The 15,516-nt window shown below is 53.8% G+C and overlaps 1 protein-coding gene across 1 annotated transcript in view; it reads left to right on the forward strand.

The window, feature by feature from the left end:
- Positions 1-15,117, forward strand: part of DNAI1 (dynein axonemal intermediate chain 1) — a 208,956-nt gene extending 193,839 nt beyond the window's left edge. The window contains exon 20 of the mRNA XM_075932798.1: positions 14,847-15,117. Coding sequence (XP_075788913.1) covers positions 14,847-14,951 — 105 coding nt within the window. The 3' untranslated portion in view covers positions 14,952-15,117. The remainder of the gene's footprint in view (positions 1-14,846) is intronic.
- Positions 15,118-15,516: the final 399 nt, after the last annotated feature.

The raw sequence follows: 15,516 nt of genomic DNA on the forward strand, positions 1-15,516 counted from the left end.
AAAGCTGAGGGAATGTCGGCTGAGGACGCAGAGTCAGGAATGATGATGTTTTGTGGGGTACGTTGGCCGGAAGATACAAAAGTTAGTAGTCATGTGACAAGGGTGCATCTACACAGCAGGACTTAACTCGAAATAAGCAACGCAAATTGAGCTATGTCAATTGCGTAGCTTCTTTCGAAATAGGGAGTGTTTACACAGCACTTTTCAAAATAGAGCCAACTTCTCTTACTCTGCGTACAATGAAGGTTACAGGAGTAGGAGTAAGAAGTCCTCCAGCTTAAAGTATTTTGACACTAGTTGGAAGTAACTGCCTGCTCTGTGGACACAGCCTAAGTTATTTCAGACTAGCGCTAGTTATTTCGAAATAGTGTTGCAGTGTAGCCGTACCAAAGACCACAAGGAAGGCCTGGAAAAAGGCGGTTTGAGATGCTGACGGAAGGCATGAAAAAGGTTGGTTCCACCTGGAAGATGAACTTGGCAAGAATGCTTGGAGCTGAAGAGCAAGAGCTGCTAAACCTTACAGATGGGACAAGGCAAAAACAAAACATTAATTCAATCAATAAATACAAGTTGCCCCTACATCTCTCCAGAGCGTAGCTTGAATCTGGACGAAGCACTGAAAGAATCGTACAATGCGATTCTTTCCAATGCCAAGTGTTTTCAAACTTGGTGTTTCAAACAGGGCTTCTTTCATTCGCAGATTGATGGATTTGCTGAGTGTGGAAAAAATCCTGAATTCCTAACACACAGGAAAAGGTTCATACGTGAGAGAGTGACAGATACTCTCCTGTGCATAGCTAGAATCCAGTAACCACATCATCCATGATTTTCTTTCATCTTTTGAAGAAAAGCTTCAAAAGGCTTGTGATTCTGTAGAGTGAATGAATGTGATAACCTTTGTATTCGTGCGGCTCTGCTTTTCTGCCTGTACTTCTGAGCTCCTTGTAGACTCTGCCGCCAGCTTCATTCTGAGCACTTCACTGCCACTTCACTCCTGGGAGGGGGGCATATGCCCGCATGCAGACGTGAGTGTGTTACATGGGTGTGCACACACACACACAGATAATCCTCTGCCCTGTGACGCTGAACATATTCAGAAGAGGAGCAGGCTGTCCAAACTCCCATGGGCTTCACTGGAACCAGGATTTGGCTGGGCAGGTCTTCTGAGTCCACCCTTGGATTGAGTAGCACGCCACCTCCATGGTAAGCATCCTTCTCGGGCCCCTTTTCCGTTGCTTTGCCCTAGGGAGAAAGAAACTGTCACACGTCATATCTAATCCCTCCCATGCCGCAGAGCCCTGGGACAAGGAGATCTCAATTAGAGGAGAATTGATTTTTCTCAAAGCAGGAGATTAAAAGGGTATTAAGCTGCTTCTCCCATTTTATAGATGAGACTCATTTCTTCTTCCACTTCCCGTCAGCCCCCCCCCCCCCCCCCAGAGAATCCAGAAAGCAGCAGATTGCCACGAGGCGGCTATTAGGGGAGCAGGCAGAGTGGCTCTCCGCCAGCTGCTCCAAAGCTCTTACAAAGTCCATTCACGACTCGTGTTGCTGAGTTTTCCTGAGCTGCCCAGGACACCCCAACCTGCTTGGCCGCGACCCCAGGCTCTGTATTCCCAGCAGCTCCGGGGCCCATCTGCTGGATTCACAGCTACCAGAGCTGCACTGAGCTCCGCCGGCCTCCTGCAGAGCAGCTGTTTTTCTGAGATGAGCCTGGTGGATCAGGGATCAGGCAAAGAGGAGCTTTAATTTGAAATGTCACATTTCCTGATCAGGGCCCTCCTGCCTCATCCCCACGCACCCACACCATCCTCTTCACAGCCACCCTGCAGCAGAGCACTGCACCGGATAGGGCACCATCAGGCTACGAAGTGTAGGAGGATGAAGGCCTAAAACATCAGCCGGTGTAGCACAGGCCTGGTTAGAGACCTGAGACCTAGCTAGCAATGGGCAAATCATGGCTAACATCAAGCAAAGCTAAGCTGTGAGCAAGAGGCAGGCCCCTGCACACAGATCTTGGCACAAAACAGGGCTGAGAGTGCAAAACACTCAGGGTACGTCTAAACTACATGGCTCCATCGACGGAGCCATGTAGATTTGTTTTTTTGGCAAAGGGAAATGAAGCCACGATTTAAATAATCCCGGCTTCATTTAAATTTACATGGCTGCCGCGCTGAACCGACTAACAGCTGATCAGCTGTTTGTCGGCTCAGCGTGCTAGTCTGGACGTTCCCCTGCCGACATGAAAGCCTTTTATCGACATCCTTGTAAACCTCATACTACGAGGCATAACGGGGAGATCGATAAAAGGCTTTCAGGTCAGCGCGGAGCGTCCAGACTAGCGCGCCGAGCCGACAAACAGCTGATCAGCTGTTTGTCGCCTCAGCGTGGCAGCCATGTAAATTTAAATGAAGCCGCGATTATTTAAATCGCAGCTTCATTTCCCTGTGCCTATCTGTCTAATCTACATGCCTCCATCGACAGAGGCATGTAGTCTAGACACACCCTCATTGGCTACGTCTAGACTGGCATGATTTTCCGCAAATGCTTTTAACGGAAAAGTTTTCCGTTAAAAGCATTTGCGGAAAAGAGCGTCTATATTGGCACGGACGCTTTTCTGCAAAAGCACTTTTTGCGAAAAAGCGGCCGTGCCAATCTAGACGCGCTTTTGCGCAAAAAAGCCCCGATTGCCATTTTCGCGATCGGGGCTTTTTTGCACAAAACAAATCTGAGCTGTCTACACTGGCCCTTTTGCGCAAAAGGACTTTTGCCCAAACGGGAGCAGCATAGCATTTCCGCAAGAAGCACTGATTTCAGACAGTAGGAAGTCAATGTTCTTGTGGAAATTCAAGCGGCCAGTGTAGACAGCTGGCAAGTTTTTCCACAAAAGCAGCTGCTTTTGCGGAAAAACTTGCCAGTCTAGACGCAGCCATTGGTAATAGCCCCACGTGTAGAACAGTCATTGGTACTGATCATAAGTGGAAAGCACATGGTACCACCAGCTTGTTAAAAAAGACCTTGGTACCCACTCCTCAGAGATACCGACCCCGGTTCAGGAAAGGGTCTAAAATGACAGCATGATGGATAGAGATGATCTAATCAAACCACGAGGGACAGGGCGATGGGTGGTATCTAAGTAGTGTCAGAGGGTGGTAACCTGACACGTCAGCAGTGAGGTGTAACTTGTTTATACCTGTATATAAGGTGGTGTGTTGGGGGACAGTCTTTGTATGACCTAGAGGGCAGTGGAAATTTCCCACGGATCGAGTCATTCCATTGTTACAGGTACGTGTGCATAGGGGTTTGGTAGAGTTTACTGACAGCTATGACTGTACTTCGCTTAGCACTTTCGATCCTTATCGGGTTTGTGCTCTTTAGGGGCTCTCTAGGGGCTGCTGTGGAGACTACGTGCACAAGTCGACGTGGCTCACATCACTGAGCACACACGCAAGCAGCCTTCTGGTTCTCATCATCAGCGGAGCCAGAGACCTGTGAGGACACCTCGGCAGGAAACCCTGGCCCCTGCTTAACTAACTGCACTCAGATGTTTGTGCCCTGCACCTCACAGGGCCGAGCCGGGCAGAGGCTCCACCTACAGCATGTGCATGTAGCTCCATGTTTATGTAGCTAAAGGAGGCTGGGGGCAGCCAAAGGGCCCCAAACCCCTGGGCTGTACTAGTGAGTGTAGAGCGGAAGAAGGATGCTGTCCCACACCAATGCTCTCTCCAATTTTTTCCATTCATGTGCAGAATAAATTTTGTGTTGTGCGCCAAGACATGTCCAGATGTGCACCACCAGGAGAAACACCTGCAGCTGGCTGTGGGCATGCTGCTAATCAGCTGTGCAAAATTTGAATCTCTCCTGGGAGGCTGCCCAAGCGCTCAGCTTACAGAGGACACTGCCCCACACCCAAACTCACTGCAAGCCTGGGGGCTCGAAATTCCTGTGTTCTGCTTGAGACTCCCAGGGCCTGATTTTCAGAGGTGCTGAGCCATTGAAGTGGGTGGGCGCATTGAGTGCTCAGCCTCTCTGAAAATCCAGCGCAAGGGGTCTTGAGTGAGTGGCCCCAAGATCCCTAAACGTGGCCCCAAGATCTGCTTGGGCACGGCCGCAGATAGGGCCTTTCACTGCAACTGGCGTCGTGGCGGCTTCCCCTCTCTGGTAGTTTGCACCATCTTGTGCCATTTGATTCCTGACCGTTCCCCTGTTCTGAAAGCATTTTGGTGGGATTTTCCTTCTCCTTCTCCCTTTGATGTCTCCGGGCAAGGTTCTCCATTGCTTCCCTTTTCGTTACTTCGTTGTGTAACTTCTGGGGTTCCGGCGATTGACATGCTCAGCTACCCAGCTCACCACTCATATGCCCGCACCCCGGGTTTGGCTCACTTGAAAGCTGCCTGGGGATGAACATAACAAGAGTATTATGCCACTGCACAAGCACACAGTGGCCCTGGATGGTGCTAAATTGGTACATGGCTCACTTTACTGGGCATATTCTACTAGGAGGAGTCTGGTCATGAAAGTGAGAACCATTTTACACAGCGTCAGTGATGGTGCTTTATTACTTGAATATTTAAGGGTAGTTCCATTCCCTATCTTCTTGTTAAACAATCCATTTCTTGCCAGCATGTACTACCAGAGCACTAATCCGGAAAGTAACAGCTAGCGCCATTCACCTCTGCCATGTAGATAGCACATTCTGCCGCTGTAATGAGAAAGCACTTTGGCTGGCCCAGAGAGAATTAGATCTGTGAGATTTCTCTGCTGTAGCTTCCCCACATTCGCTAACTTCGTTATGGTTGCTCCTCAGACCACACAGGAGCAAAATCGAAAGAGCTTTTAATTATTTTCTTTACTTCACTCACCTACTCATAAACAGCATAGTGCCACTGGGAAAGAAATAGAAGCATCTACATAAAGAAAAATGCACCGCATTTGAATTGCATCCGATCTGACAGCATCTGAGCCACCACCTGCATGGAGATGAAATTTTCCAGCTCCTGCAAGGAATCCACTTGCATAACCTGGAGATAAGCGTGTGTTGCCTAAGCACCCATTGCATTGCATTGAATTGCAGAAGCGAGGAAATGCGCTTACTTTACGTAGAGTTACATTTTCAAAGTACCTAACGGACTTAGGGAGACCACATCCCACGTTCCAGGTCCACTGAGTTTCAGTGGCCCTGGGTTTCTACTCACGTAGGCGCTGTGGAAATGTCACCGCTAGATTCATAGACACCCAAGCCAGAAGGTTCTACTGTGAATGTCTAATCTGACCCCGGCACAGGCCAGAGAACGTTCCCAAAACAATTCCTGGGGCAGATCCTTTAGCAAACCATCCACTCTTGATTTACATATTGTCAGTGAGAGAGAAGTCACCTCGACCCTGACTGTTTTCTGATATCTCAGTGGTTCCCAACCTGGGGGCCACAGACCCCTGGTGGTCCGCAACGGCACTGCAGGGGGTCCGCGGAAAGTTTAAAAGTCAGGCTCGGGCCCACTTTTCTTTTTCTTTTCTCCCCCAGGGGAGTCCGTGAAATGGTAATAGATTGAACAGGGGTCTGTAGGCTCAGAAAAGGTTGGGAGCCACTGTGATATGGAATGACTCTCACTGTAAAAGATGCACCTTCTTTCCAGGCTGAATTTGTCCAGCTTCGCCTTCCAGCCAGTGGATCCTGTTAGACCTCCCTCTGCTGGCCAGAAGAGCCCGTGGCTGTTTGTTAGGCTCTTCTCGAGTGTGACGAACCCCCCTTAAACTTCTCTTTGTGCATCTAAATAGACTGCTCCTCGAGGCTCTTCCCGTAGGCCTGGCTCCTTGCCCTTAATCATCCCGGCGGCTCTTCTCTGAACCCTCTCCAGTTTAACTACATCCTTCTTCCCTGGGCCCAGGGTTCCAGCAAAGGTCGCACCAGTGCCAGATAGAGAGGTGCAGACACTCTCTGCCCCTACTGGAGATGTCCCTGTTGGAGCATCCCCGCATCACACTAGCCTTTTTGGCCACGGCATCACTCTACTCCGGAGAGGAAGAGCTGGCTCTATTACTGTCCCAGTAAGCTCCTGGGACAAGCCTCCTTCTGGGATACCCCATTCGCTCGCTATGGGGATGAAAGAGCAGACGAGAGGAGTCTACAGTGGGCGTGAGTCCCTGCCAGAGAAGGATTTTCCCTCTGACATAGACCTGCAAAGTTCACTTATTGGTCACCTTGGAAAAGCAAAGTCTGTTTTCACTAGTGAAAAATCAGCCTTCTCCACAGGTAACAGTCCGTTGCAACCATCCATGTTTTTCAAGACTCTCGCTAAGATGCGATTATTTTTCTGCCTTCTGGTTTCCACTGGGGCACTCTCCCACCCTCTAGCTGTTAGATGCTTTACTAGGCGGGCAGGGGTTGAGACTTGCCTTAGGACTTACTTCCGTACAGTGAGACCCATGTAGGTAACCAGGCTCTGACCTGCTCAGTACATCTGCACAGCCACTCAGCCACCTTTCCCAGCACAACTCTGTCCACACCGACCACGTGGCCTAGCTGTGTCAGCATCGTGCCCTCTGGGGAAATCTAGGCTGCCAGGCACCAGTGGAGTGGACTGTGGGTTCTCTCGCATGGTGCAAGGAAAGAAGGACATCTCACTCTGAAGCATGCGCTGTGGTTGCATGGCTTGTTAGAACCCCATCTGACAGCCTTGTCCGTGTAGGCGTGATTGGGGCACCTTAGAACCCCATCTGACAGCCTTGTCCGTGTAAGCGTGATTGGGGCACCTTAGAACCCCATCTGACAGCCTTGTCCGTGTAAGCGTGATTGGGGCACCTTAGAGCCCCGTCTGACAGCCTTGTCCGTGTAGGCGTGATTGGGGCACCTTAGAGCCCCGTCTGACAGCCTTGTCCGTGTAGGCGTGATTGGGGCACCTTAGAGCCCCGTCTGACAGCCTTGTCCGTGTAGGCGTGATTGGGGCACCTTAGAGCCCCGTCTGACAACCCTGTCCGTGTAAGCGTGATTGGGGCACCTTAGAGCCCCGTCTGACAGCCTTGTCCGTGTAGGCGTGATTGGGGCACCTTAGAGCCCCGTCTGACAGCCTTGTCCGTGTAAGCGTGATTGGGGCACCTTAGAGCCCCGTCTGACAGCCTTGTCCGTGTAAGCGTGATTGGGGCACCTTAGAGCCCCATCTGACAGCCTTGTCCGTGTAGGCATGATTGGGGCACCTTAGAGCCCCGTCTGACAGCCTTGTCCGTGTAAGCGTGATTGGGGCACCTTAGAGCCCCGTCTGACAGCCTTGTCCGTGTAAGCGTGATTGGGGCACCTTAGAGCCCCGTCTGACAGCCTTGTCCGTGTAAGCGTGATTGGGGCACCTTAGAGCCCCATCTGACAGCCTTGTCCGTGTAAGCGTGATTGGGGCACCTTAGAGCCCCATCTGACAGCCTTGTCCGTGTAAGCGTGATTGGGGCACCTTAGAGCCCCATCTGACAGCCTTGTCCGTGTAAGCGTGATTGGGGCACCTTAGAGCCCCATCTGACAGCCTTGTCCGTGTAGGCATGATTGGGGCACCTTAGAGCCCCGTCTGACAGCCTTGTCCGTGTAAGCGTGATTGGGGCACCTTAGAGCCCCGTCTGACAGCCTTGTCCGTGTAGGCATGATTGGGGCACCTTAGAGCCCCGTCTGACAGCCTTGTCCGTGTAAGCGTGATTGGGGCACCTTAGAGCCCCATCTGACAGCCTTGTCCGTGTAAGCGTGATTGGGGCACCTTAGAGCCCCGTCTGACAACCCTGTCCAACCTGACACCCTGACATGATTGGGGACGACGCTTTAGCGATATGCCTCTGACTCGGGGCAGAGTCAAGCTGTTTGCACAGGGTCAGCTTGTGAGAGGCGCTGAGCATCTCCCAGCTGGGCCTTCACCCGTCATCCATGCTCCCCAGCCACTATTGTGTGTCTGACACCAGCTAGGCTCACCCCTTGGCCCTCTGCCTCGCTGCTCCGCACAATCGCTCTGTGCAGGCCTTTCTCTCACCTACTGCGGGGGCCCAGTTCTCTCACTCAGCCTCCCGTCCCACTGGTACCGCTCAGGATGTCTGGAGGACCCTGGCCTCCCCAAACGGAAGATGTGGCCCTTGCCCAGAATGCACTTCCCCTGGCCAGCACGGCTTTCCCCCGCTGGCGGCAGAGGTGCTCTTGTCGGCTTAGAACCGCGCTTGCTGGGTCCGTTGGGAGGAAGCTGATTGAATCCGAGAATCCCAGGGCGGGCAGAGACCTCAGGAGTCATCAAGTCCAGCTCCCTGCCCTAAGCAGGACCAACCCAAACTCAAGCGTCCCAGCCAGGGCTCTGTCAAACTGAGACTTAAAAACCGCTAGGGATGGAGATTCCACCCCCTCCCTAGGGAACCCAGCCCAGCGCTTCCCCACCCGCCTAGGGAAAGAGTTTTTCCTAATCTCCAACCTAGACCTCCCCCACTGCAACTTGAGCCCATTGCTCCTTGTTCTGCCACCTGCCCCCACTGAGAACAGCCTCTCACCAGCCTCTTTGGAACCCCCCTTTGGGTAGTTGAAGGCTGCTCTCAAATCCCCCCTCGCTCTTCGCTTCTGCACTGCATTATGCTGTGTCCGTTTGCTCTTCATTTCATGGTCCCATCTCATCTTGTTCGGCTCCGTGTCCCTGCTCCCCTAAGTATGCTCTCCTGCCAGCCGCTGCCCTTCTGCTTTCCCCACGCTGCCCAGCCAGCTGGCTTGCATCCTCCTGCATGGCTGTTCCCCGGCAGGGAAGGAACAGCTGCTATTTATTAACTACAGCAGAGTGCCACCGCCCTGGGGATCAGCCGGCTGTCACAGAGGAGCACATTCGGAAGGACAAATGATGGGATGTTCTGACTTTCCAGCCTCCAAGAAGACCAGTGGGTTTCATTCCCTCCGAGATACTGGAGAGCTGTCACTTCGACCATGCTGACTCGAGTGGCTCGGCCCCAGGCTTACTCGAGTGGCTGCGGAGAGCTGGACTGACCATTGTGTTCGGCAGTGATGGATGCATCGGCACGGTGACCGGTCTGTGGTTTGGGATTGATGGACATGCCGGATTGGTGACTGGGCTGTGGTTTGGGAGTGGTGGATGCGCTGGTGCGGTGACCGGTCTCTGCGTTTGGGAGCAATGGAGACGTCGGCGCGGTGACCGGTCTGTGGTTTGGGATCGATGGACGTGCCAGAGTGGTGACCGGTCTGTGGTTTGGGATCGATGGACGTGCCAGAGTGGTGACTGGTCTGTGGTTTGGGAGTGATGAATGCGCCGGCGCAGTGACCAGTCTGTGCATTTAGGAGCGATGGACACGCTGGCGCAGTGACCGCTCTGTGCGTTTGGGAGCATCTCCTTCTTGTCATGTTATCCTGGGTCACCTGACTCAGGTGGTCAGCCACAGCCTTGACCCAGGGCCGTAGGTGGCATGCATATGCCCCACAACTGAGGGCCTATTCCGTTCTTTTCCCCAAGAACAGCTTGTTCCCAGCTCCATGGAGTATTGCTTTCACACCTGCCTGCTCTGCCTGGCCGGCGTGTTCTTCACCAGCTGTGTTTTCTCTGCCACCTTGAGCAGGCCACAACCTGTGTCTAGATTTACCGTTACAAGGGTGTGATCTCTATGGGTAGCAAAGAGGGGTTAGGGGTCTTGGTAGCTGTAGGGGCCATTGTGGCTTCTTCAACCTCTTCCTCTCAGTCCCACAACTCGTGGTGAGTTTGAGCCTGCGGGTGGCCAGCCAGCTGCTTGTCCTTCTGCACCGGGGCCTAGCTGGGCGCAGGTATTGTCTGCCTCAGATGAGAAGTACCTGGATATCTGCATCTCATGAGGATGTGCCTGGCTGTTGAGATGGAGACAGATTGGTACAGACCAGGAGTGGGCAATAATTTTCACAGGGGGGCCACTTAATGAATTTTAGTCTGTGACCCTGGAAGGGGTGGGGCCTGGTATGGAAGGGGAAGGACTGGGGATTAGCTTCCCCCTAGTGTTGTCTGGGGCAGGGGGCTTTGAATTGAAAACACAGTAAAGGATTTGTGACTCCTGACCCTGCTGCTACGACTGTTTCAAAGGTTCATAGCCTTGCCCGTTAGTGCCGCAGCCGTGAGCCAGTTAAATAGGATCCTGTCGCCTGAGCCACGACCTGGAAAATGTGGGCAGCAGGATATCAATGGTCCGCAGGCCAGATCAAAGCGTTAGGAGGGCCGGCTTTGGCCCCCGGGCCATATTTTGCCCTGCCCTGTTATAGACCAAATCCTAGCATCTAAAAGTGTGTTATGAGGAGGGAGAAAAATTGTTCTCCTGGCCTCTGAGGACAGGACAAGAAGCAATGGGCTTAAACTGCAGCAAGGGGAGTTTAGATTGGACTTTAGGAAAAACTTCCCAACTGTCAGGGTGGTTAAACACTGGAATAAATTGCCCAGGGAGGTTGTGGAATCTCCATCACTGGAGATATTGAAGAGCAGGTTGGACAGACATCGATCCGGGATAATGTGGACAGAGCTTGGTCCTGCCGCAAGGGCAGGGAACTGGACTCGACCTCTCGAGGTCCCCTCCAGTTCCAATGTTCTGTGATTCTATAGCCACACTGACAGCACCAGTGCAAACAATGCAGGCAACCTGGCCGGGAGGCTCGGCTGGTATTTCTCCTGTACTCTCTGGGTTAGTCTCCTTTCAGCGCACGCCGGCACTGACACTTAATCCTGAGGCAGCGTGCAGAAATCTTTGGAGTCTAATCTAGCAGTAACCACAGAAAATCCCATTGATACGAACCAAGCCTGCCCGCTGGAGAATATATTCATTCTTCGCACGCAAAACAGAGATAATAGAGTTTGACATTTACTGCTGAGCCATCTCTCCCGCTCCGCCACCCTCCCTCGCCCAACGTTTATCGTTTTGTCAAAAGCGGGGAAGCGATAGAGGCATCTGCTCATTTGCTAAAATTACATCCCCGGCACCCATTCAATTGCCGTTCCAGGGAATTACTCCTGACAGTGTGTAATCCAGGCCGGGGAGTGAATGTGCTCCGTGAGTCAGCTGGAATCTGTGACGTCCAATGGGGCGGCAGGATTAGGGAAGAGGCCTGCACTAGAATGGTCACGTGGCCTTTCCCTGCCTGGGCCATGCTCTCGGCAGCATGTGACGTGCAGATAAATAGAGCCGTTTTTAAATGAAATTGCCCCCTTTTCTGCACACTGATGTTCCCTTCCTTTGAACTTGCCAAGGGCTCTGTCTGAGCCTTTTATTTTTAATCAGAGGGCTGGCTCCCGCTCCTCCCTCAGTGGAATGGTGTCTAAGATCGAGCAGACTGCGACGGCCCTAGTGCTAGGCACAGGGGCGCCTTCTCAACGTAGACTGCATGAGCCAGCGCGGGTGCTACCACCACTGTCCTCAGAGCTGGGCATGGCAGAAAGCGCCCGGCAGGACCAGACCAACAATGTAGGTGAACTAGGAGGTCGCCTAGGGCACCAGGTTTTGTGGGACACCACATTAGACGGATGTGGATTTTTCCTGTAATTAAAAAGATATTAATATGGTGTCACTTAGGGTATGTCTAAACTACATGCCTCCGTCGACGGAGGCATGTAGATTAGACAGATCGGCAGAGGGAAATGAAGCCACGATTAAAATAATCGCGGCTTCATTTAAATTTAAATGGCTGCCCCGCTCTGCCGATCAGCTGTTTGTCGGCAGATCGGGGTAGTCTGGATGCGATGCGCCGACAAAGAAGCCTTTCTTGATCGGCACAGGTAAACCTGGTTTCACGAGGCATACCTGTGCCGATCAAGAAAGGCTTCTTTGTCGACGCGGCGCGTCCAGACTACCCCGATCTGCCGACAAACAGCTGATCGGCAGAGCAGGGCAGCCATTTAAATTTAAATGAAGCCGCGATTATTTTAATCGCGGCTTCATTTCCCTCTGCCGATCTGTCTAATCTACATGCCTCCGTCGACGGAGGCATGTAGTCTAGACACACCCTTACAAACGAAAGGATCAAATCGCGTCAAACACTGCGTCATTGCCACAGCGGAAGTCGAGTTATTGACTTCACATTGTGGAGCATGTCTGTGGATGTACACACAGTTAAAATGTGTCACAGCAAAGGTCCTGCCCCTTGTGCATGCGCCTTGTCGGGGCGGGGCAGCTTGCATGATCTTATGACCCCAGGAGAAATGCTGGCAGGAGCTTAGTGCTCCTGGTAGGTTCAACCAAGCCGGAAAGGTCAAGGGGAGAGGAGCCAGACTAAGCATGCTCACCGGTCCTTCAGGATTGGGGGTTTGGCTCAGGGCTAACAACCCTGACCTAGAAAAAGCTTTTGTTACAGAAACAGCAACGAAGAATTCCTTCTCCACTGTGTGTGACGGCCCTCCAGAGTCACTGACAGTGACTTGTATGACTGCCAGCGGAGAAAGCCGAAATGAAGCTATTGACATGAAGATGGAAGTCCTGAGCGCCAAGATTAAGACGACCCAAGACGACACGGCGCCGGAGCGTTGAAGTAGAAATGAAGAGCATGAATCACTCTTGGGGCACTGTTGAGAGGCTGGCCGGAGACAGACAGAAGCGGAGGACCTTTGTTGCTGCCCTATACGCCAGTGGGCGTGAAGGACGAGGATGATGACGGCCGAGGTCCCTGCTAAGCTGCGTGGCAGCACGGCCCCACAGCTGCTTAAAGAGCCCCGCCCAGCCAGGGCTCAGGGCGCCACACATGTTGCTGCCTGGCTGGGGCAGGGGCATTTCTCCCTCCACGACAGCAGCAGCTCCCTGCTGAGGACAGAGCAGCCAGGCAGGGACATGTCCCCTTTCTACGGGCTGGGAGAGACTCGCTGCTCTGCCCTCAGCAGTGTCCCTCCTCCAGCCAGGCCGAGCCCTGAGCCCCTGGGCGGGGCTCATTCAGCAGCTGTAGGGCCGTGCTGCCACGCAGCTTAGCGGGAACCTCGCTCATGGCGTAGCTTCCAAAGAGCAGCTGCCGGTGGCGGGTTCAGCACTTCAGTCATGCTCAGTAGCTCAGCACTGGCCAGATGTACAGTGGAGTGGAGTGAAGGCCAGTCAACAACCCACCACAGCTGTTCTGCCATGTCACGAGCCACGATCGATGGCCCCATGCCAAAGGGTTACAGCTCAAAAAGCGACTCCCTTCAGTGTCAGGAATAAAGGTTTTCTTCACTTCCCCTTGGGTTGCCAGGTGTCCGGTTTTGAACTGGACAGTCTAGTATTTGAGCTTTCTGTTCGGGAAACAAATTGAGAAAATAGAAATGAGAAAATACAAATGCCCAGTATTTTCTAACTAAGATGGAATGTAGTTTGTGATGTAATGTCAAGTGTGTCCGGTATTCTTGTTGAAACCATCTAGCAATCCTACTTCCCCAGAAACAGTCCCATGAGAAGGAAGACAGCTGCAACATGAAATGCAGCTGCTTAGAGCGGTGACAAGAAACACTGAGCACAACTCAAAACGGTTACAACTTTAACGTGCCAGCTCCTGAGCGCTTTACCCTCCACAGTGTAATTGTGTGAGAGTTAATGAAAAGTGGAAAAAAATCAAGACAGATGTTGGTTATTTTTACGTTGCTCCTTTTGAATGCTAAGTAAACAAAGGTCAAATTTCATTCTCAACTTCTCATTTTTTTCTCTATATTGAATGTGGGAGGGCATTAAAGTTCGCCTAGGGCGCCAAAACCCCTTGGGCCAGCACCCTGCTGCCTGGGTTTTGTTGATTCGTGCTGGGCCAGCTGGTTGGTGAAACGAACGAACGCTGTGGAGACAGGAGGTCCAAAGACGCCTGCCCCAACTCAGAGCCAAGTTCTGTTGTGAAGAGCCAGCCCCCACCTTGCTCACCCCCCCCCCCCCCCCCCCCCCCGCTGAAGGCTGCAGTGTTAGGGGGAAGCCGTTGGTACCTGGGAAAATCCCACAGCTTGCTGGGAATCACGCAAACGGCAGAGATTGTGATGTCGATGTTAGAGCTGCGGAGGCCAATACACATCCGCGGGGGTGGAGCGGGGTTAAGACCAGGGGCTAAGAAGCTCACCTGGTAGGGCCGTGCGTTGCAGTCTGACAGTCGTTAATCAGTGCGTGTGATCTCTTGTGCCGTGTGGGTTTGAACGAGGACGGGGACTGGGAAGGCAGGGTAGGTGGTGGGGAAGGAGGGCGGGCCCGCAGGCGGGAATGGGTGAAGGAAACGAAGGATCTGTATGGCCGCCTCAGAGGACTGGCCGTGGGGGTGGGACCCGAGCCCAGCCAAGCACACTCTGTTGACCAACGTTCTCCTTCCCCCAGCCTCCCTGTTGCCATTTCCAGGCGACTTTTTGCCCTTCCTTCCCTACACTGTTGTTTGGCGCCTGGCTGAGCGGCACCACCCAGAGGGGAAGCCAGTCCCAGTGCACGTGGCCGGGGTGTAGTTTTGGACGGCGGGTTGGAGCCGCGGGAGTGGAATGTGCCACACTAGCCAACCCTTGGGTGGTTGTATCTGCTGGCCGCGCCCGCCGTCTCTATGGTAGCGGTCCCAGAGAGAGCTGAGCTGTGTGGACGCAGCAGTGCCCGGGCTCACCGTGGGCAGCCAGGGAGACGGATTTGGTGGCAGGGCCCCAGGAGCGGATTGCCTGTCCTGGGCCTAATCGACTCTACTGCACAGACCCTGCTTCAGCAGCCGGCCCTCACCCTCCAGGCTCCACCTTTCCCAGGCCGGTTTGGGCTTGATGTGGGGGATGAAGGAGTCTCAACAGACTTCCCGGGGTCCCCGTCTGGGATCAGCTCCCGGCTCGGTGAGGCCAAGGAGTCCTGCTCCCTCTCTGCCGGCCCCCTGCGCCGGGCGAGCCGGTGGGAACCCTTCCACTAACCGCGGTGCCTTGCTGCTTTCTCTCTAGGAAAAGAAAGGCCAAGAGGTTCAGAAGGGCCCGGAGGTGGAGATCGCGAAGCTGGACAAGCTGCTCAATCTGGTGAGGGAACCGGCCGACAAGCCTGAGAAGTGAGAGGGGAAGGCAGCCCGGCCCACGCCCCGTCCCCTCGCCCGGGAGGTGCCCAGCGCGGCAGACAGGCGCTCCTCTGTGTGCCATGCAGGGCGCATCCCTCCCAGCCTCCTGCTCAGCCGCAGCAGCAACGCCTGGCGCCTGCATCCAAATAAACGCGTTGAAAGGGCGCCAGTTTGCAGAGCCGTCACTCGGGCCGGGCTGGCTCCGTGCCCTGGGGGGAGGTAACCACCCTCGGCGTATCACACAGCCAGAACCGTGACACCCCTAAGAGCCTGCGGGCCCCGCACTGAGCGCTGCACCCACCTTCTCCGCCCCTACATGCACCTTCCACCTGCGCTGGCCCAGAGCCGGCGGGTGATGGCGCCCGTCTCCGGTCAGGGAAGTGGGGCTGGGAGCAAGGGGCCCCTGCCCTCTCCCCATTCCTTCCACCTCCACCTGGTTCATTGATCACGGCTTGGGAACGGGCCTCCTCAGCCTCGTGCGGGGTGGGAAGGAGGGTCGTTGTCCCCGGGTGTCTAAGGGCGGGGCGGGAGCTACCCTGCCCTTCTCAGCTGGGTATTCCTGG

Source organism: Pelodiscus sinensis, chromosome 6 (genome assembly GCF_049634645.1).
Source record: "Pelodiscus sinensis isolate JC-2024 chromosome 6, ASM4963464v1, whole genome shotgun sequence".
Lineage (NCBI taxonomy): Eukaryota > Metazoa > Chordata > Testudines > Trionychidae > Pelodiscus > Pelodiscus sinensis.